Consider the following 22,500-nt stretch of genomic DNA (forward strand, 5'->3'; position numbering starts at 1 on the left):
AAGGACGGCGGCTCCAAGAAATACTGATGGACACCTGCATGATGATGTGAAGGATGTTGGCCAACTACAAAAATGTCCTCAGCTGCTTGCCGTACACAAAAACTAGTCGGGCGAAACCTGACAAGAAGCTCCAATCCGCGTTAGCCACGCCCCAGACTCGCAGCACCCGGTCCGCAGGAGGAACTAGACTGGGGGCTGGCCGTTGTGCCGCAGGCCGGCGTAAGGCCATAGAAGCTGCTGGATGGTCACCCAGGAGTCCCCGGTGCCCACAGGGGCCGCCTCCACCGCGGGTTGCATCACCAGGCTGGCCAGGAGCGCCACCAGACCTAGTCAGGACCGCACAATCATGGCCACTCTTCAACAACAACTGCACTTTTTAATCAGTCACAATCCCCATGTAAGACAACACTCTTTTCTTTTTACATGCATTCTAACTCACAAAATATGGCCAGTAGGAGGTGGCTAATAGGAATACCGTATTTCCTTTAAATTGCCGCCGGGGCGCTAATTAATTCAAAACCTCTTCTCACTTTTGCACTTACCAAAGGCATGCGGTAAAAGTAAGCATGCGCTAATTATCAGTCACAATCCCCATGTTAGACAACACGGTTTTCTTTTTTTGTGAGCATTCTAACTCACAAAATATGGCAAGTAGGAGGTGGCTAAAAAGAATACCGTATTTCCCTGAATTGCCGCCGGGGCGCTAATTAATATAGAACCTCTTCTCACTACTGCGCTTACCAAAGGCATGCGGTAAAAGTAAGCATGCACTGATTATCAGTCACAATCCCCATGTAAGACAACACGGTCTTCTTTTTTCATGCATTCTAACTCACAAAATATGGCAAGTAGGAGGTGGCTAATAGGTAACCGTATTTCCTTGAATTGCCGCTGGGGCGCTAATTAATTTAAAACTTTCTCACTCCTGCGTTTACCAAAGGCATGCGGTAAAAGTAAGCATGCGATAATTATCAGTCACAATCCCCATTTAAGACAACACGGTTTTCTTTTTTATGCATTCTAACTCACAAAATATGGCAAGTAGGAGGTGGCTAATAGGAATACCGTATTTCCCTGAATTGCCGCTGGGGCGCTAATTTAAAACCTCTTCTCACTCCTGCGCTTACCCAAGGCATGCGGTAAAAGTAAGCATGCGCTAATCATCAGTCACAATCCCCATGTAAGACAACACAGTTTTCTTTTTACATGCATTCTAACTCAGAAAATATGGCAAGTAGGAGGTGGCTAATAGGAATACCGTATTTCCTTTAAATTGCCGCCGGGGCGCTAATTAATTCAGAACCTCTTCTCACTCCTGCGCTTACCAAAGGCATGCGGTAAAAGTAAGCATGCGCTAATTATCCGTCACAATCCCCATGTAAGACAACACGGTTTTCTTTTTTTGTGCATTCTAACTCACAAAATATGGCAAGTAGGAGGTGGCTAATAGGAATACCGTATTTCCCTGAATTGCCGCCGGGGCGCTAATTAATTTAAAACCTCTTCTCACTCCTGCGCTTATCAAAGGCATGCAGTAAAAGTAAGCATGCGCTGAATATTTTAAAAACTCTTCCCACTCCGGCACTTACCAAAGGCATGCGGTAAAAGTAAGCATGCGCTAATTATTTTAAAACCTCTTCTCACTCCGGCACTTACGAAAGGCATGCGGTAAAAGTAAGCATGTGCTGAATATTTTAAAAACTCTTCTCACTCAGGCACTTACCAAAGGCATGCGGTAAAAGTAAGCATGCGCTAATTATTTTAAAACCTCTTTTTACTCCGGCATTTACCAAAGGCATGCAGTAAAAGTAAGCATGCGCTAATTATCAGTCACAATCCCCATGTAAGACAACACGGTTTTCTTTTTTTGTGCACTCTAACTCACAAAATATGGCAAGTAGGAGGTGGCTAATAGGAATACCGTATTTCCCTGAATTGCCGCAGGGGCGCTAATTAATATAGAACCTCTTCTCACTACTGCGCTTACCAAAGGCATGCGGTAAAAGTAAGCATGTGCTAATTATTTTAAAACCTCTTCTCGCTCCGGCACTTACCAAAGGCATGCGGTAAAAGTAAGCATGCGCTAATTATTTTAAAACCTCTTCTCACTCCGGCACTTACCAAAGGCATGCGGTAAAAGTAAGCATGCGCTAATTATTTGAAAACATCTTCTCACTCTGGCATTTATCAAAAGCATGCGGTAAAAGTAAGCATGCGCTGAATATTTTAAAAACTCTTCTCACTCCGGTACTTACCAAAGGCATGCGGTAAAAGTAAGCATGCGCTGAATATTTTAAAAACTCTTCTCACTCCGGCACTTAGCAAAGGCATGCGGTAAAAGTAAGCATGCGCTGAATATTTTGAAAATGCTTCTCATGCTGGCACTTACCAAAGGCATGCGGTAAAAGTAAGCATGCGCTAATTATTTTAAAACCTTTTCTCACTCCGGCACTTACCAAAGGCATGGGGTAAAAGTAAGCATGCGCTAATTATTTTCAACCTCTTCTCCCTCCGGCACTTACCAAAGGCATGCGGTAAAAGTAAGCATGCGCTAATTATTTTAAAACCTCTTCTCACTCCGGCACTTACCAAAGGCATGCGGTAAAAGTAAGCATGCGCTAATTATTTGAAAACATCTTCTCACTCCGGCATTTATCAAAAGCATGCGGTAAAAGTAAGCATGCGCTGAATATTTTAAAAACTCTTCTCACTCCGGCACTTAGCAAAGGCATGCGGTAAAAGTAAGCATGCGCTGAATATTTTGAAAATGCTTCTCATGCTGGCACTTACCAAAGGCATGCGGTAAAAGTAAGCATGCGCTAATTATTTTAAAACCTTTTCTCACTCCGGCACTTACCAAAGGCATGGGGTAAAAGTAAGCATGCGCTAATTATTTTCAACCTCTTCTCCCTCCGGCACTTACCAAAGGCATGCGGTAAAAGTAAGCATGCGCTAATTATTTTAAAACCTCTTCTCACTCCGGCACTTACCAAAGGCATGCGGTAAAATTAAGCATGCGCTAATCATCCATCACAATCCCCATGTAAGACAACACAGTTTTCTTTTTTCATGCATTCTAACTCACAAAATATGGCCAGTAGGAGGTGGCTAATAGGAATACCGTATTTCCTTGAATTGCCGCCGGGGCGCTAATGAATTCAAAACCTCTTCTCACTCCTGCGCTTACCAAAGGCATGCGGTAAAAGTAAGCATGCGCTGATTATCAGTCCCAATCCCCATGTAAGACAACACGGTTATCTTTTTGTGTGCATTCTAACTCACAAAATATGGCAAGTAGGAGGTGGCTAATAGGAAGACCGTATTTCCTTGAATTGCCGCCAAGCGCTAATTAATTTAAAACCTCTTCCCACTCCTGCGCTTACCAAAGGCATGCGGTAAAAGTAAGCATGCGTTAATTATTTTAAAATCTCTTCTCACTCCGGCACTTACCAAATGCATGCTTAATTCATCTAAACGGGAAGATATAAGTATCCCAGTGAGAGCAGACATCGTAGACTAAGTGATTGTTTTATTATGGTGATAGTTTGTATATTCTGTTTAGCTCTAAGCAAGACTGCAACATGATGCTTAGTGTTTGACTAAAGCTGCATCTGTTTAGCACACAGCTTCCAAAACTTGGAGATCATCCTCCTTATGTTCAGGCTCAAAAATAGAAGGTTCTGGATCAGCATTTGTCCCACATTAGTCTTTGTTGTATCTCATAATCTCTTCCTATAGGTGTACACACAATGTGTACACTTATACACACTGTGTGTGTATATATATATATATATATATACACATACACACACTATATGCGTGTGTGTGTGTGTACTAATGTATATATATATATATATATATATATATATATATATAGTACTCACACACACACACACACACACACACACACACACACACACTATACATACTATATATATATATATACTATATACACACACACACACACACACACACAAATATACATACACATACATATATACATACATATATACATACAAACATATTTCCATTATATATATATATATATATATATATATATATATATATAAATATACATACATACTTATACTTACACAATGATATATAATTAGTATAAACATTATTATAATTAGATTTTAAGAGTATATGACTTCTATCTTGTTGACTTCTGTGACCTCTTTCAGTGTTGTGTAATCAATCAGAACAATCAAGCAGCTAAAATGTGTCCAACATGGATACGTGTGGAGTGTTTTGCATTTTTCCCATCATGCTTTGTAATGGATTCAAATGGGTGTAATTCAGATTTTTTTATGGCATGTGGACGTTTTTTTTAAATATCCATGTTATGTTAGCATGTCAGTTGGCATTCTTTTGTTGGTTAGCTTTTTTCCTCCCTGCACCATGACTAGGGAAGGTTGTTTGCATTGGGTCATATAAATAAATGCAGCGCAAACTATCCTTCAAAGAATTATCATTGATTATAGGGCTGAATTACACTAACTTTGTGGAAAAGCAGCTTTTACATTGACTTTCAAAATGATTAGAAATCTCCTTGGAGCCAAGTTACTTAAAATCCCATTGTGGCATTTGGGACACCCTTGGTTTAGACCGTCGTGGGACACGTTACTTTTACCCTACTGATGAGGAGTTGTTGGAATGGCAAATGTGATCTGTCTGGGAAAATGAATATGCAAAAATATGCTTAAAATGAGCAAAATATGTAAGTATTACATGTTATTATGAATGTTAATAGATACTACATATATACTTACATCATGTATATATTACATGTTATGAATGTTACTACATGACATATATACTTACATCATGTATATAATACATGTTAATATGAATGTTAATAGACACTTCATATATATTTACATCATGTATATATTACATGTTATTGTGAATGGTACTAGATACTACATACAGTATATACTTACATTGTGTATATATGACATATAAATGTTACTACATTATATATATACTTACATCATGTATATATTACATGTTATAATGAATGTTAATAGATACTACATTTATATGTACATCATATATATATTACATGTTATAATGAATGTTAATAGATACTACATTTATACGTACATCATATATATATTACATATGAATGTTACTACATACATACTTACATGTATATATTACATGTTATTATGAATGTTCCTACATGACATCTGCACTTACATCATGTATATATTACATGTTATTGTGAATGTTACTAGATACTACATATATACTTACATCATGTATATATTACATGTTAATGTGAATGTTACTAGATACTACATAATTACTTACATCATGTATATATTACATGTTATTGTGAATGTTACTAGATACTACATATATACTTACAGCGTGTATAGAAAACAACGATATTTTTTTAGATGTTTTTTAAAACGCTTTATAGGCGACTTTATAGGTTGACTCTCAAGTTAAGTGGGGCCTGAGCAGCAAAGGCTGCAGGGTCCTATTGCATTTTTGAGGCCCTTAACATGCATGAAAACTGTTTTTGCAAGTGCTTCCGGTCCAGCAAACAATTGTATATATTTTGCAGTTACAGAACACGAAATTTTAAAATTGACTCTCGGACGCCCCTTTAAAAATGAGAAAATAATTTTTAGGCCAAAAACAGGCCTCGTTCTTGAACAAACTCCTAGGGATTTGGACCAAATGACATATGGGACGGAAGGGCGATTCAAAATTGCGAAGGAATTCTGGCCACGCCATAGGAAGTGGGTGTGGCATGGCGTCAAACTTCAATCTGATGGCTCGCCACCAAACTTCTAACATGACTTGGGTCCAGAAACTCAAATCTTGACCAGAATTGGTAGAAATGATGAGGACCTCCTAAAGTGCTGGATCAGTCAGTACCTGGTTTTGGTTAATTGATCAGATCTCCTTCCAAACTGATAGGAGGATTTTCGGCTGCGGTCTGACCAGGACTAGACTTTGTTATCGACACATTGGGGCGGAAAATTCAAAACTCAGATCTGTCGGAAAGACTTCAATACTGCTGTGGTGCCAACATCGCACCCTTCAACAATCTCCGGTCCATGGGCGTGGTCTTACATAAGGATAGTGAACGATGGGCAAGCATCACTGACCTGCGAGAACCAGCACCATGGCCAACCACAGCCAGAGACCCCGGTTACCCCGCGCCGCCGTCGCCATCCGGGAGGAAGTCAAGGCCTGGGGCAGAGACGGACATATGGCCGGGTCTGAAGACGCCGGGCTGGAGGAAGAGCTGGGACTGCAAGTCAAGCAAAGACATCCAAAAAATGAGAACATGGTGGAGTGCTGGCATGATGGTGGCATGATGGTGGCATGAAGACCAGGACAGGTTGCAGCAGATGTCATTAGGACAGGTCTACATGAAGCCGGATAACTCCTTAAACCCCCCGAGTCAGAGACACTAAACCATTGTTTAGTGACCCCCCTTTTAGACCAGTTGATCTGCCGTTTCTTTTCTGCTCTGCCCCCCTCTCCTTCGGGGGGGGACATCTCTGTGTTGCTGACCTGTCTCCACTCAAGATGATCTCCTGCTGGACCCATTATGGACTGGACTCTCACTATTATGTTAGATCCACTATGGACTGGACTCTCACGCTATTATGTTAGACCCACTATGGACAGGACTCTCACACTATTATGTTAGATCCACTATGGACTGGATTCTCACAATTATGTTAGATCCCCTATGGACTGGACTCTCACGCTATTATGTTAGACCCACTATGGACAGGACTCTCACACTGTTATGTTAGATCCACTATGGACTGGACTCTCACTATTATTTAGACCCACTATGGACTGGACTCTCACTATTATGTTAGACCCACTATGGACTGGACTCTCACACTATTACATTAGATCCACAATGGACAACACTCTTACTATTATTTTAGATCCACTATGAACTGGACTCACTATTATGTTGGATCCAGTATGGACTGGACTCTCACTATTACGTTGGATCCACTATGGACTGGACTCTCACACTATTATATTAGGTCCACAATGGACTGGAATCTCACACTATTAACTAAATCCACTATGGACTGGACTCACACTATTATGTTAGATCCACTATGGACTGGACTCTCACACTATTACGTTAAATCCACAATGGACAACACTCTCACTATTATTTTAGATCCACTATGAACTGGACTCACTATTATGTTAGATCCAGTATGGACTGGACTCTCACTATTATGTTGGATCCACTATGGACTGGACTCTCACACTATTATATTAGGTCCACTATGGACTGGAATCTCACACTATTAACTAAATCCACTATGGACTGGACTCACACTATTATGTTGGATCCACTATGGACTGGACTCTCACACTATTACGTTAAATCCACAATGGACTAGACTCTCACTATTATGTTGGATCCACTATGGACTGGACTCTCACTATTATGTTAGATCCACTATGGACTGGACTCTCACTATTATGTTAGATCCACTATGGACTAGACTCACTATTATGTTAGATCAGCTTTGTTTTTAGCAATCAAGACTATTTCAGTTGTGCGGACGCTCTCCTCCTTTGCGGGAACATTGTTGATTGCCAAGTCATGTACGGGATGAACTTTGGACGCCATCTCTCCTCCACATTCTGTAAGTCTTTGCTGTCGTCCAGCATTCTGTTTGTTTACTTTGCAGCCAGTCCAGTTTTACTTTCATTTTTTGCATAGCCTTCCCTCCGCTTCATTGCCTTTTCCTAGCATGTTGGTTGAAGCATTGCACACCTTTCTACCTGCAGTCCACCTCCTGCTGTGCTCTGTATATCGAAGTCACGACTAACCATCCTTAACGCGTTCTGACTTCTACAAAGCAATGAACTCCCTGCTGCCACCTACTGATATGGAGGATTACATGACGATGGCATTGTGTGTGTGTGTGTGTGTGTGTGTGTGTGTGTGTGTGTGTGTGTGTGTAGGGAGCAGTTAGGTGGGGTATATCCTGAATAAAGTTATCCGGCTTAGTGTAGATCAGGGGTCACCAACCTTTTTGAAACAAAGAGCTACTTCTTGGGTACTGATTAATGCGAAGGGCTACCAGTTTGATACACACTTAAATAAATTGCCAGAAATTGCCAATTTGCTCAATTTACCTTTAATAAATAAATCTATGTATATATAAAAAAAAAGGGTATTTTTGTCTGTCATTCCGTCGTACATTTTTTTCCCTTTTACGGAAGGTTTTTTGTAGAGAATAAATGATGAAAAAAACACTTAATTGAACGGTTTAAAAGAGGAGAAAACACGTAAAAAAACGAAAATTAAATTTTTTAAACATAGTTTATCTTCAATTTTGACTCTTTAAAATTCAAAATTCTACCGAAAAATATGAAGAGAAAAACTAGCTAATTCGAATATTTTTGAAAAAATAAAAATAATTTATGGAACATTGTTAGTAATTTTTCCTGATTAAGATTAATTTTAGAATTTTGATGTTTTACATAGGTTAAAATCCAATATGCACTTTGTTAGAATATATAACAAATTGGACCAAATTATATTTCTAACAAAGACAAATCATTATTTCTTCTAGATTTTCCAGAACAAACATTTTAAAAGAAATTCAAAAAACTTTGAAATAAGATTTAAATTTGATTCTACAGATTTGCCAAAATTTGTTTTGGAATTTTAATCATAAGAAGTATGAAGACATATTTTACAAATATTCTTTGTCGAAAAAAACAGAAGCTAAAATGAAGAATTAAATAAAACGTATTTATTATTCTTTCCAAAAAAAAAAAATTACTTGAACATTGATTTAAATTGTCAGGAAAGGAGGAAGGAATTTAAAAGGAAAAAAAGGTATAAGTGTTTAAAAATCCTAAAATCATTTTTAAGCTTGTATTTTTTCTCAAAAATTGTCTTTCTGAAAGTTATAAGAAGCAAAGTAAAAAAAAAAAATGAATTTATTCGAACAAGTGAAGACCAAGTCTTTAAAATATTTTCTTGGATTTTCAAATTCTATTTGACTTTTGTCTCGCTTAGAATTAAAAATGTCGAGCAAAGCGAGACCAGCTTGCTAGTAAATAAATACAAATGTAAAAAAATAGAGGCAGCTCACTGGTAAGTGCTGCAATTTGAGCTATTTTTAGAACAGGCCAGCGGGCGACTCATCTGGTCCTTACGGGCGGCCTGGTGCCCGCGGGCACCGTGTTGGTGACCCCTGCTGTAGATAGAAGACACTTGATTGACAAGCAGAGGTTGGCGCATGCATTGTCAGAACCCCCCCCCCCCCCCCCCACCCCGCCCCCGCACACTTACAGCATGACAAAGAGCTCCTCCTCCCTCCTGAACCACGCGGGAGGAAAAGAACATTTACACAAGATTATCGTCAAAGGGGAGGGAAACAAAGTGGTTAGAAGAGCACACGGATGCCACGCAAGCCAAAGAGCGTTTGAACGCAGCGACGTCTCACTCTGGCGGCGCATTGAGAGGCACTAACGTCTTGAGGGGCAGGATGAAGGAGGTCAGTCGGCTGCCCAGCTCGCTCAGGCTGGACCTCCTCTTCTCCGCCACCGGCTCCTCCGGCTCCTCGCCACACTGGGGGTCCGAGGTGTGGCGCGCCGTCCTGTGGGGCCCGCGGGGGGAGGGGGCGGACACGGACACACAAGTGACACGCTCAGTCGACACATCGCCGGACGACTCGTGTTTGCATGATGACCACAAACCTTCCACACTTCATTCGAGGGAACTTGTGGACACGCCTGACTGCTGCTCGCATGCAAGATGGCTGCAGCACTGACATTTCTGGCCTTTTTTGTTTATTTAAAACACCCGGATTAAATCCGATTTTTCAACAATTTGGGTCCCACAGTGGCCGAGTGGAAGATGGAGCCTTGATGATGGAATTTAGACGGTTTTTAAAGAGATTTTCATTTTCCATGTGCAGACTTTTTCCACGTACATCAGTGAATATTAAGATCAAATCATTAACTAGATCCACTATGGACTGGACTCTCACTATTATGTTAGATCCACTATGGACTGGACTCTCACTATTATGTTAGCTCCACTATGGACTTGACTCTCACGATTATGTTAGATCCACTATGGACTGGACTCTCACTATTATGTTAGATCCACTATGGACTGGACTCCCACTGTTATGTTAGATCCACTATGGACTGGACTCCCACTACTATGTTAGATCCACTATGTATTGGACTCTCAATATTATGTTAGATCCACTATGGACTGGACTCTCAATATTATGTTAGATCCACTATGGACTGGTCTCTCACTATTATGTTGGATCCACTATGGACTGGACTCTCTCACTATTATGTTAGATCCACTATGGACTGGACTCTCACACTATTATGTTAGATCCACTATGGACTGGACTCTCACACTATTATGTTAGATCCACTATAGACTGGACTCTCACTATTATGTTAGATCCACTATGGACTGGACTCTCACTATTATGTTAGATCCACTATGGACTGGACTCTCACGATTATGTTAGATCCACTATGGACTGGACTCTCACGATTATGTTAGATCCACTATGGACTGGACTCTCACGATTATGTTAGATCCACTATGGACTGGACTCTCACTATTATGTTAGATCCACTATGGACTGGACTCTCACACTATTATGTTAGATCCACTATGGACTGGACTCTCACACTATTATGTTAGATCCACTATGGACTGGACTCTCACACTATTATGTTAGATCCACTATGGACTGGACTCTCACACTATTATGTTAGATCCACTATGGACTGGGATTTCACTATTATGTTAGATCCACTATGGACTGGACTCACTATTATGTTAGATCCACTATGGACTGGACTCACTATTATGTTAGATCCACTATGGACTGGACTCTCACACTATTATGTTAGATCCACTATGGACTGGACTCTCACACTATTATGTTAGATCCACTATAGACTGGACTCTCACTATTATGTTAGATCCACTATGGACTGGACTCTATTATGTTAGATCCACTATGGACTGGACTCTCACTATTATGTTAGATCCACTATGGACTGGACTCACACTATTATGTTAGATCCACTATGGACTGGACTCTCACACTATTATGTTAGATCCACTATGGACTGGACTCTCACACTATTATGTTAGATCCACTATGGACTGGACTCTCACACTATTATGTTAGATCCACTATGGACTGAACTCTCACACTATCATGTTAGATCCACTATGGACTGGGATTTCACTACTATGTTAGATCCACTATGGACTGGACTCTCACTATTATGTTAGATCCACTATGGACTAGACTCTCACTATTATGTTAGATCCACTATGGACTGGACTCTCACACTATTATGTTAGATCCACTATGGACTGGACTCTCACTATTATGTTAGATCCACTATGGACTGGACTCTCACTATTATGTTAGATCCACTATGTATTGGACTCTCAATATTATGTTAGATCCACTATGGACTGGACTCACACTATTATGTTAGATCCACTATGGAATAGACTCTCACTATTATGTTGGATCCACTATGGACTGGACTCTCACTATTATGTTAGATCCACTATGGACTGGACTCTCAGTATTATGTTAGATCCACTATGGACTGGACTCACATTATTATGTTGGATCCATTATGGACTGGACCCTCACACTATTATGTTAGATCCACTATGGACTGGACTCTCACTATTATGTTAGATCCACTATGGACTAGACTCTCACTATTATGTTAGATCCACTATGGACTGGACTCTCACACTATTATGTTAGATCCACTATGGACTGGACTCTCACTATTATGTTGGATCCACTATGGACTGGACTCTCACTATTATGTTAGATCCACTATGTATTGGACTCTCAATATGTTAGATCCACTATGGACTGGACTCACACTATTATGTTAGATCCACTATGGAATAGACTCTCACTATTATGTTGGATCCACTATGGACTGGACTCTCACTATTACGTTAGATCCACTATGGACTGGACTCTCAGTATTATGTTAGATCCACTATGGACTGGACTTACACTATTATGTTAGATCCACTATGGACTGGACCCTCACACTATTATGTTAGATCCACTATGGACTGGCCTCTCAGTATTGAAGACCAAACCGAACACAACTTTGTGTACAAAGGCTTCATTCATTCATTTTGTGTTGCGCCTGCAGACAAAAATCAGGGCACCACATTTTACTGAGGGGGCGGAGCCTACCAGGGTCACCCGCTGTGCAGTACACCACGAGTCACTTCAGCGGATTTTAAATAATAAAGATGAATCCAATAAAATATAAAATGACTCAGATAATTGCTAAAAAAAAAAATAGGGATGGTTGCCTTTCACATTTGAAACAATACGGTACCGATTTACGGTACCTGGGAATCGATACCAACCCTCGACAGTACCACTTTTCGGTACTATTGTGTCTAAATAAGTATTGTTTTTGATAATAAAATCTCCTTTTTTAATCACAGTTTAGAGGCCAATACGTCACATGGCAGGAGTGTATAGATAGTTGTTTTTGTTGCGCCCCAAAAAGTGTTAATACTGTAAACATTGCAATTACATCTGATTGATAGTGACGCGCATCTTTGTCGTGGTTTTTCATCAACACATTTGGAGGCGTTGAAATGGCTGTGTAAAGTCGCTAATGCTAATCAAGCCATGGCAGTAGTGTAGTTAGTTTTGTTGTTGTTCCCCAAAAAGTAGTAATACTGTAAACATTGCAAGTACAGCTGTTTGATAGTGACGCGCATCTGTCGTGGTTTTTATCAACAAATTTGGAGGCGTTGAAATGGCCATGTAAAATCGCTAATGGTAATCAGCAGCATGTCAAAAGAGCAGCTTGTTGTTTTTGTCGTGCCCCAAAAAGTGTTAATACTGTAAACATTGCAGTTACAGCTTTTTGATAGTGACGCGCAACTTTGTCATGGTTTTAATCAACAAATTTGGAGGCGGTGAAATGGCCGTGTAAAGTCGCTAATGCTAATCTGAAGCCATGGTAGTAGTGTAGTTTGTTTTTTTGTTGTTCCCCAAAAAGTATTAATACTGTAAACATTGCAAGTACAGCTGTTTGATAGTGACGCGCATCTGTCGTGGTTTTCATCAACAAATTTGGAGGCGTTCAAATGGCCATGTAAAATCGCTAATGTTAATTTAGCAGCATGTCAATAGAGTAGCTTGTTGTTTTTGTTTTGTTTTTGTCGTGCCCCAAAAAGTGTTAATACTGTAAACATTGCAGTTACAGCTTTTTAATAGTGACGCGCATCTTTGTCGTGGTTTTTGTTCAACAAATTTGGAGGCGTTGAAATGTCCATGTAAAGTCGCTAATGCTAATCAGCAGCCATGGCACTACTTTAGTTTGGAGTTTTTGTTTTGTTTTTGTCGTGCCCCAAAAAGTGTTGATACTGTAAACATTGCAGTTACAGCTGTTTGATAGTGACGCGCATCCCTGTCGTGGTTTTCATCAACAAATTTGGAGGCGTTGAAATGGCCGTGTAAAATCGCTAATGCTAATCAGAAGTCATGGCAGTAGTGTAGTGTTTTTGTTGTTGTTCCCCAAAAAGTATTAATACTGTAAAAATTGCAAGTACAGATGTTTGATAGTGACGCGCATCTGTCGTGGTTTTCATCAACAAATTTGGAGGCGTTCAAATGGCCATGTAAAATCGCTAATGCTAATCAGCAGCATGTCAATAGAGTAGCGTGTTGTTTTTGTTATGTTTTTGTCGTGCCCCAAAAAGTGTTAATACTGCAAACATTGCAGTTACAGCTTTTTGATAGTGACGCGCATCCCTGTCGTTTTTGGTCAACAAATTTGGAGGCGTTGAAATGTCCATGTAAAGTCGCTAATGCTAATCAGCGGCCATGGCAGTACAGTAGTTTGGAGTTTTTGTCGTGCCCCAAAAAGTGTTAATACTGTAAACATTGCAGTTAGAGCTTTTTGATAGTGATGCGCATCTTTGTCCTGGTTTTCATCAACAAATTTGGAGGCTTCGGAATGGCCGTGTTAAGTCGCTAGCGCTAATCAGAAACATGTCAATAGTGTAGTTTGTTTTTGCTGTACCCCAAAAACTGTTAATACTGTAAACATTGCAGTTACAGCTGTTTGATAGTGACGCGCATCATTGTCGTGGTTTTTCATCAACAAATTTGTAGCCGTTGAAATGGCCATGTAAAGTTGCTAATGCTAATCAGCAGCCATAGCTACTGTATGTGAGCTAACATTTACATTGTAATAGCGTCATAATGCTAGGTTAGCCTATTACAGCCCTGGTCAAAAGTGTACGTACACTTGTAAAGAACATCATGTCATGGCTGTCTTGAGTTTCCAATCATTTCTACAACTCTTATTTTTATGTGGGATGCGACGTGCAGGCGTCGGTTTCTTTGACCCTTCGGACAGCCACAGGAAGACATTGTCAGGACCCGAGGTCCACAAAGCAGAGAGGGAGCAGGACCTGACACCGCTGCAGGTACCTTTTGTTTAAATGGTTTATGGCTGAGTGCAGCAGCTGTTTATGACCCCGCTACCCATAGAAGCAGCTGCAACCATGTAATCAGGAAATGCCCAAAATAAATGAGGCGTGGAGCTCCCTCCTCAGTGTGGGGCGACAATGTACGAGGGTGCAAGTGGACGCGTTCTCATGAGCTAAATTGAATCCTGTCTGTGTTTGATTTCCTTTGCTTCTTGTCTTGTGTAATAGATGTCATCGGTGTTTGAACCTGAGAGCCTGTTTTGCTGACGATGGAAATGGTGCTTTAAATGGGACAACGAAAAAGGAGGATTACCTCCAATTTCTTGAACAAGTCAGGAAAGTCACAGAAAAGTCGTGCAGACATTTGTTGGTAAGTATAAAGTGCGTGGCACAGTTTTGTCACTGCCATAATCAGGAAGAAAATGCAAGCTATCACCTGCTGCTGACAGAAAATTGGTCAGGATGATCAAGAGTCAACCGAGAACCAGCAAAAATCAGGTCTGCAATGAATTGGAAGCTGCTGGAACAAAGGTGTCAGTGTCCACGGTCAAACATGGCCATGGACTGAGAGGCTACCACGAAGAAGGAAGCCCTTACTCCAGAAGCCACACCTTAAAGGCTCATTTAAAGTTTGCCACTGAACACATGGACAAAGATGAGACCTTCTGGAGGAAAGTTCTGTGGTCAGATGAAACAAAAATGGAGCAGTTTGGCCACAATAACCAGCAATACGTTTGGAGGAGAAAAGGTGAGGCCTTTAATCCCAAGAACACCATGCCTACGGTCAGAATAATTGTATCTAAGTTACCAAAAAACTTTGTGTTGCATTGATTTCAGCGGTCTTTGATCCTACCAAGCAAAAGTATTGTAAAACTCCACTGTGTAGGATGGGAAGCAACACGAGGCTTCTGTTTCTTTGATGTATTGTGATCCACAGAAAGATTTAGTCTTGAGTTGAGAACTACAAAGCGGAGAGAAAGCAAGACCTGCCCAAGCTCCGACCACCTCTTCTTTGAACCGACCTTTTCTTTGAACTGTTGTGTAATCAAAGGCGACGGCTGTTTACGACCCCACAACCCTTAGAAACAGCTGTTGCCATGTAATCAGGGAAAGTCACATGAACAATAAGATCTGATAGCTTAGTTACAGCTTGTGTTATTCTATTCTGTGTGATGTCTTTTATGTTGCACAATTGCACCAGGAAAAATTCCTAATTTGTGAACCGGTTCTCAAACAATGGCGATAAAAACTATTCTGATTCTGAAGTCCAAATAAACAAGGAGGCGTACGATCTTTTGTCAGAGCGTGGTGACACTGTACAAGGATACAGGAGTGTGCGTTTCTCCTCTTTGAGCCAAATTTAATTATGTCTCCATTTAATTCCTTGCTTCTTGTCTTGTTTAACAGATGTCATCAGTGTTTGACCTGACACCTACCGTCAAGCACGGTGGTGATAGTATTATGCACCTGGACGGTTTTTCTGCCAATCGAACTGCTGCTTTACAGAGTGAATGGGACAATGAAAGAGGAGGATTACCTCCAAACTGTTCAGGACAAGCTAAAATCATCAGCCTGGAGGTTGAGCCTTGGGCCAGCAGGACAATGATCCCAAACACAGGTAAAGTGGTAAAGGAACGGCTAAATCAGGCTAGAATGAAGGATTTAGAATGGCCTTCCCAAAGTCCTGACTTAAAGGCCTACTGAAATGAGATTTTCTTATTCAAACGGGGATAGCAGGTCCATTCTATGTGTCATACTTGATCATTTCGCGATATTGCCATATTTTTGCTGAAAGGATTTAATAGAGAACATCGATGATAAAGTTCGCAACTTTTGGTGCTGATAAAAAAGCCTTGCCTGTACCGGAAGTAGCAGACGCTGTGTGCGTGACGTCACGGGTTGTGGAGCTCCTCACATCTGAACATTGTTTACAATCATGGCCACCAGCAGCTAGAGCGATTCGGACCCAAAAAGCACCGATTCCCCCATTAATTTGAGCGAGGATGAACGATTCGTGGATAAGGAAAGTGAGAGTGAAGGACTAGAAAAAAACAAAAAAACAAAAACCTTACAGTGGGAGCGATTCAGATGTTATTAGACAAAATTACTAGGATAATTCTGGAAATTATCCTAGTAATTTTGTCACTAATGACACAATTATCCTAGTAATTATGACACAATTATCTTAGTAATTGTGTCACTAGTGTTTTAGTGAGATTATATTGTCGCACCTGTACAACCTGCCCCGCACCTTTCTTCAACACCAGTCGACGGGTGGTGGCGATGCCCATCTAGGCCCTTCGCAAGGGACCCTCTTCGAAACACGATCTTTCGAAGTGATCACTGCATAACACACTGTCCGCTTGACCGCTCTGTTCCATAGTAAAGCTTCACCGTCATCTTTCAGGAATGTAAACAATGAAACACCGGCTGTGTTTGTGTTGCTGAAGGCGGCCGCAATACACCTCTTCCCACCTACAGCTTTCTTCTTTGACGTCTCCATTATTCATTGACCAAATTGCAAACGATTTAGCAACACAGACGTCCATAATACTGTGGAATTATGCGATGAAAGACGACTTAAAGCTGTGAACGGTGCTGGAACAAAATGTCCTCTACAATGCGTGACGTCACGCGCACACCTGATCATACCGCGACGTTTTAGCATGATACGTCAGCGCCAAATTTAAAATTGCTATTTAGTAAACCAAAAAGGCCGTATTGGCATCATTGATATATAAACTATCAGACTGCGTGGTCGGTAGTAGTGTGTTTCAGTAGGCCTTTAAAGGTGTGGACAATGCTGAAGAAACAAGTCCATGTCAGAAAAGCAACACATTTAGCTGAACTGCCGCAATTTTGTGGTGAAAAAGTGAAGCAGAAGCTTGTGGATGGCTACTAAAAGCGCATTATTGCAGGGAAACTTGCCAAAGGACATGTAATACCAACAAGTATGTGCTCCCATCACTCTATTACAAAAAAATAAGAGTTGTAGATATGATTAGAAACTCATGACATGATGTTCTTTACAAGTGTATGTACACTTTTGACCAGGACTAAACAACTAAACAAAATGATAGTCTGTAGCTGACTGACAAGAGTTTCAGACGTGTAGCGAAGCCTGCTACATCACTGTGCAAGTGGACTTTTTTTTCTTCTGGGGACATAATCCCTATAAAGTCCATTATGCCAAATAATGATGCAGCCATCTTTTCAGCAGCCGCCTGGCATTTCTTACCCCTTCATCAAGCCAGAGGGATCCTCGGTGTCAACCCAGGCCGCAGAGCTAACAAAGCGCTTAAGCGGGGGGCGTGCCATGTTCTTGCCTGCCGCATTCCTGAAACCCGCCGTTGTTGTCGACGACAACAACAAACAACAACAACAACAACAACCTTGATTATGGTACAGTATCTGGCAAGCTTCCACAACCCTGGTGTGGTGCACAGAAGACATTTGAAACACTTCAACACTCACCATGGAGCTCTCCTGGTCACTCTTTCTGCCTCACTGTCTGCACCATCCTGTTGTTTGCTCTATGTGGAGGGAAACAAACATTTCAAACAATGTTCAAACAAATTCAAAACGTGTAAATGGCAACTTATATTCAATTGAATAGACTGCAAAGACAAGATATTTCATGTTCACACTGAGAAACTCTTATTTTTTGCAAATATTAGCTCATTTAGAATGGGATGCCTGCAACATGTTTCTAAAAAGCTGGCACAAGTGGCAAAAAAGACAGAAGTTGGGGAATACTCATCAAAGACTTAAAGAAAATATGAGAAAATATGCTCTTCCTATATAAGAACTATCCAATGTATGAAGATATTTACACAAAGTTTGGATTTTTGGCAGATATCTTTTTTTTAGTCGTCTTCGTGTCCATCCATCTTTGTTATTGGTGGCGTGACGGAACATGAAACTCGTGGCGCTCCTTTAATGAGTCCACGTTTCGAGCGTTATGGACGGAGGCTGTGGTAGCGAAAATGAACAAAACAGCGGGGAAACGCCGGAAAAGAAGGACAAAAACTGGATTTCCCAGGCGAAAATTGGATGTTTTGACAGGTAAGCGAAGGAGACGCTTTCCGTTAGGACAGAAAAGGTGGGGCATGTCCATGTGAACGCGGCAGTGAAAAAGACGAGATATTTAACATTGGACATGTAAACTTTATTTTTTGCAAATATTAAATCATTTTGCATTTGATGCCTGCAACATGTTTCGACAAAAGCTGGCACTAGTGGCAAAAAAGACTGAGAAAAGTTGAGAAATGCTCATCAAAGACTTATAGAAAATATGAGATTGTGTGAGCTGCCGCCTGCTCTTCCTTTATAAGAAACACGTAACAAAAATATGAAGATATTTACACAAAGTTCTGATTTTTGGCAGATATCTTTTTTTAGTCGTCTTCGTGTCCATCCATCTTTGTTATTGGTGGTGTGACGGAACATGAAACTCGTGGCGCTCATTTAATGAGTCCACGTTCTGAGCGTTGCGGACGGAGGCTTGTCGAGGGACTCCATCGCTGCGATAGCGAAAATAAACAATAGGGCGGGGAAACGCCAGCAAAGAAGGACAACAACTGGGTTTCCCCAGCGAAAATTGGAAGTTCTGCGTTAGGACAGAAAAGGCGGGGCGTGGCCACGTGAACGCCGCAGTGAAAAAGACGAGATATTTAACGTTGGAACTGGTAAACTTTATTTTTTGCAAATATTAGCTCACTTGGAATTTGATGCCTGCAACATTTTTCAAAAAAGCTGGCACAAGTGGCAAAAAAGACTGAGAAAAGTTGAGGAATGCTCATCAAAGACTTACAGAAAATAAATTGTGTGAGCTGCCACCTGCTCTTCCCTTTTTTAAGAACTACGTATCAAAAATATGAAGATATTTACACAAAGTTTAGAATTTTGGCAGATATCTTTTTTTTAGTCGTCTTCGTGTCCATCCATCTTTGTTATTGGTGGCGTGACGGAACATGAAACTCGTGGCGCTCCTTTAATTCCACGTTTCGAGCGTTATGGACGGAGGCTGTGGTAGCGAAAATGAACAAAACAGCAGGGGAAACGCCGGAAAAGAAGGACAAAAACTGGATTTCCCAGGCGAAAATTGGAAGTTTTGACAGGTAAGCGAAGGAGACGGACTCGGTTAGGACAGAAAAGGCGGGGCATGTCCATGTGAACGCCGCAGTGAAAAAGACGAGATATTTAACATTGGACATGTAAACTTTATTTTTTGCAAATATTAGATCATTTTGCATTTGATGCCTGCAACATGTTTCAACAAAAGCTGGCACCAGTGTCAAAAAAGACAGAGAAAAGTTGAGGAATGCTCATCAAAGACTTACAGAAAGTATGAGATTGTGTGAGCTGCAGCCTGCTCTTCCTTTTTTTAAGAACTACGTATCAAAAATATGAAGATATTTACACAAAGTTTAGATTTTTGGCTGATATCTTTTTTTAGTCGTCTTCGTGTCCATCCATCTTTGTTATTGGTGGCATGACGGAACATGAAACTCGTGGCGCTCCTTTAATGAGTCCACGTTCTGAGCGTTGTGGACGGAGGCTTGTCGAGCGACTCCATCTTTGCGGTAGCGAAAATAAACAAAAGGACGGGGAAACGCCGGGAAAGAAGGACAAAAACTGGAAGTACTGCGTCAGGACCGAAAAGGTGGGGCGTGTCCACGTGAACGCCGCAGTGAAAAAGACGAGATATTTAATGTTGGAACTGGTCAACTTTATTTTTTTGCAAATAATAGCTCATTTGGAATTTGATGCCTCCAACATGTTTCAAAAAAGGTTGCACAAGTGTCAAAAAAGACAGAGAAAAGTTGAGGAATGGTCATCAAAGACTTACAGAAAATATGAGATTGTGTGAGCTGCCGCCTGCTCTTCCCTTTTAAGAACTATCCAACGAAGATATTTACACTAAGTTTGGAGTTTTGGCAAACATCTTTTTTTTAAGTTGTCTTCGTGTCCATCCATCTTTGTTATTGGTGGCGTGACGGAACATGAAACTCGTGGTGCTCCTTTAATGAGTCCACGCTCCGAGGGTTGCGGACGGAGGCTTGTCGAACGACCCCATCGGTGCGGTAGCAAAAATAAACGAAAGGGCGGAAAAACGGCGGGAAAGGAGGACAAAAACTGGATTTCCCTGGCAAAAATGGTAAGTTCCGCGTTAAAACAGACAAGGCGGGGCGTGTCCACGTGAACGACGAGATATTTAACATTGGAACTGGTAACTTTATTTTTTGCAAATAATAGCTCATTTGGAATTTGATGCCCCTAACATGTTTCAAAAAAGCTGGCACAAGTGGTAAAAAAGAGTGAGAAAGTTGAGGAATGCTCGTCAAAGACTTATTGGAACATCCCACAGGTGAAGGGGCTGATTGGGAACAGGTGGGTGCCATGATTGGGTATAAAAGCAGCTGCTTCCATGAAACGCTCACTCATTCACAAACAAGGACGGGGCGAGGGTCACCACTTTGTCAACAAATGCCTGAGCAAATTGTTTAACAACATTTCTCAAGCAGCTATTGCAGGGAATTTAGGGATTTCACCATCTACGCTCCGTAAAATCATCAAAAGGTTCAGAGAATCTGGAGAAATCACTGCACGTAAGCCATGATATTACACACCTTCCATCCCTCATGCGCTATTGCATCAAAAAAGCCACATCAGTGTGTAAAGGACATCACCACATGGGCTCAGGAGCACTTCAGAAAACCACTGTCGGTAACCACAAGTTAAAACTCTACTATGCAAAGCCAACGCCATTTATCAACAACACCCAGAAACGCTTAGCTGGGCCCGAGCCCATCTAAGATGGACTGATGCAAAGTGGAAAGGTTTTTCTGTGGTCTGACGAGTCCACATTTCATATTGTTTTTGGAAACTCTGGACCAAAGAGGAAAAGAACCATCCGGACTGTTCAAGGGTCAAATTGTAAAAGGCATGAATGTTACTACAGTAAGACATACATCATGTATACATTACATGTTATTATGAATGTTACTAGATACTACATATATACTTACATCATGTATATATTACATGTTATTGTGAATGTTACTTGATACTACATATACACGCACATCATGTATATATTACATGTTATTATGAATGTTACTACATGACATATACTTACATCATGTATATATTACATGTTATTATTGTTAGTACATGACTTATATACTTACATCATGTATATATTACATGTTAGTGTGAATGTTACGAGATACTACATATATACGCACATCATTTATATATTACATGTGATTATGAATGTTACTACATGACATACTTACATCATGTATATATTACATATTATTAATGTTAGTACATGACACATACTTACATCATGTATATATTACATTTTATTGTGAATGTTACTAGATAATACATATATACGCACATCATATATATATTACATGTGATTATGAATGTTACTACATGACATATATACTTACATCATGTATATATTACATGTTATTATTAACGTTAGTACATGACACATACTTAAATCATGTATATATATTACATGTTATTATGAATGTTAGTACATGACATATATACTTACATCATGTATATATTACATGTTATTAATGGTACTACATGACACATACTTACATCATGTATATATTACATGTTATTATGAATGTTACTATATGACAAACTTAGTGAGTAAAAAAACTGTTTTTTAGAGGGCTTTATGGGCGGAATAGAGCGACTCACATTGGCTCCAGTGTTAGCTGACTCTTGCTAGAATTATTTAGGACTTAGAATGCATAGAAAAAAGAGAATCGTGTGTTTTTGTCTCACTTAAGGGTTTTGAATGACAGACAATTCTAAAAAAGTGCACATTCCCCTTTAGAATAGAAGAAAAACGGTGATGCTCACCATGTCGTAGTGCATGTTGCCTGCAGCAGAGCGCGGTATGGCCGCGATGCTAACCCGCCGGCTGGACGACTGCAGGGGTGCAAAAAACA

General features: G+C 40.4%; 1 protein-coding gene across 16 annotated transcripts in view; it reads right to left on the reverse strand.

Moving 5' to 3' along the window:
* Positions 1–22,500, reverse strand: part of lrmp (lymphoid-restricted membrane protein) — a 135,786-nt gene that overhangs the window by 255 nt on the left and 113,031 nt on the right. For 11 of the 16 annotated variants that reach the window (XM_061914062.1, XM_061914063.1, XM_061914067.1 and 8 more), the window contains 7 exons: positions 22,412–22,480; positions 17,993–18,051; positions 17,757–17,855; positions 9,471–9,623; positions 9,317–9,343; positions 6,126–6,271; positions 1–326 (listed from right to left, as the gene is read on the reverse strand). The exon at positions 1–326 is cut by the window's left edge and continues 255 nt beyond it. In XM_061914062.1, coding sequence (XP_061770046.1) covers positions 184–326; positions 6,126–6,271; positions 9,317–9,343; positions 9,471–9,623; positions 17,757–17,855; positions 17,993–18,051; positions 22,412–22,480 — 696 coding nt within the window. In that variant the 3' untranslated portion in view covers positions 1–183. The remainder of the gene's footprint in view (positions 327–6,125; positions 6,272–9,316; positions 9,344–9,470; positions 9,624–17,756; positions 17,856–17,992; positions 18,052–22,411; positions 22,481–22,500) is intronic. The other 5 variants (XM_061914069.1, XM_061914074.1, XM_061914066.1 and 2 more) reach the window with 4 other exon arrangements.

The sequence above is a fragment of the Nerophis ophidion genome, linkage group LG10, assembly GCF_033978795.1.
Source record: "Nerophis ophidion isolate RoL-2023_Sa linkage group LG10, RoL_Noph_v1.0, whole genome shotgun sequence".
NCBI lineage: Eukaryota > Metazoa > Chordata > Actinopteri > Syngnathiformes > Syngnathidae > Nerophis > Nerophis ophidion.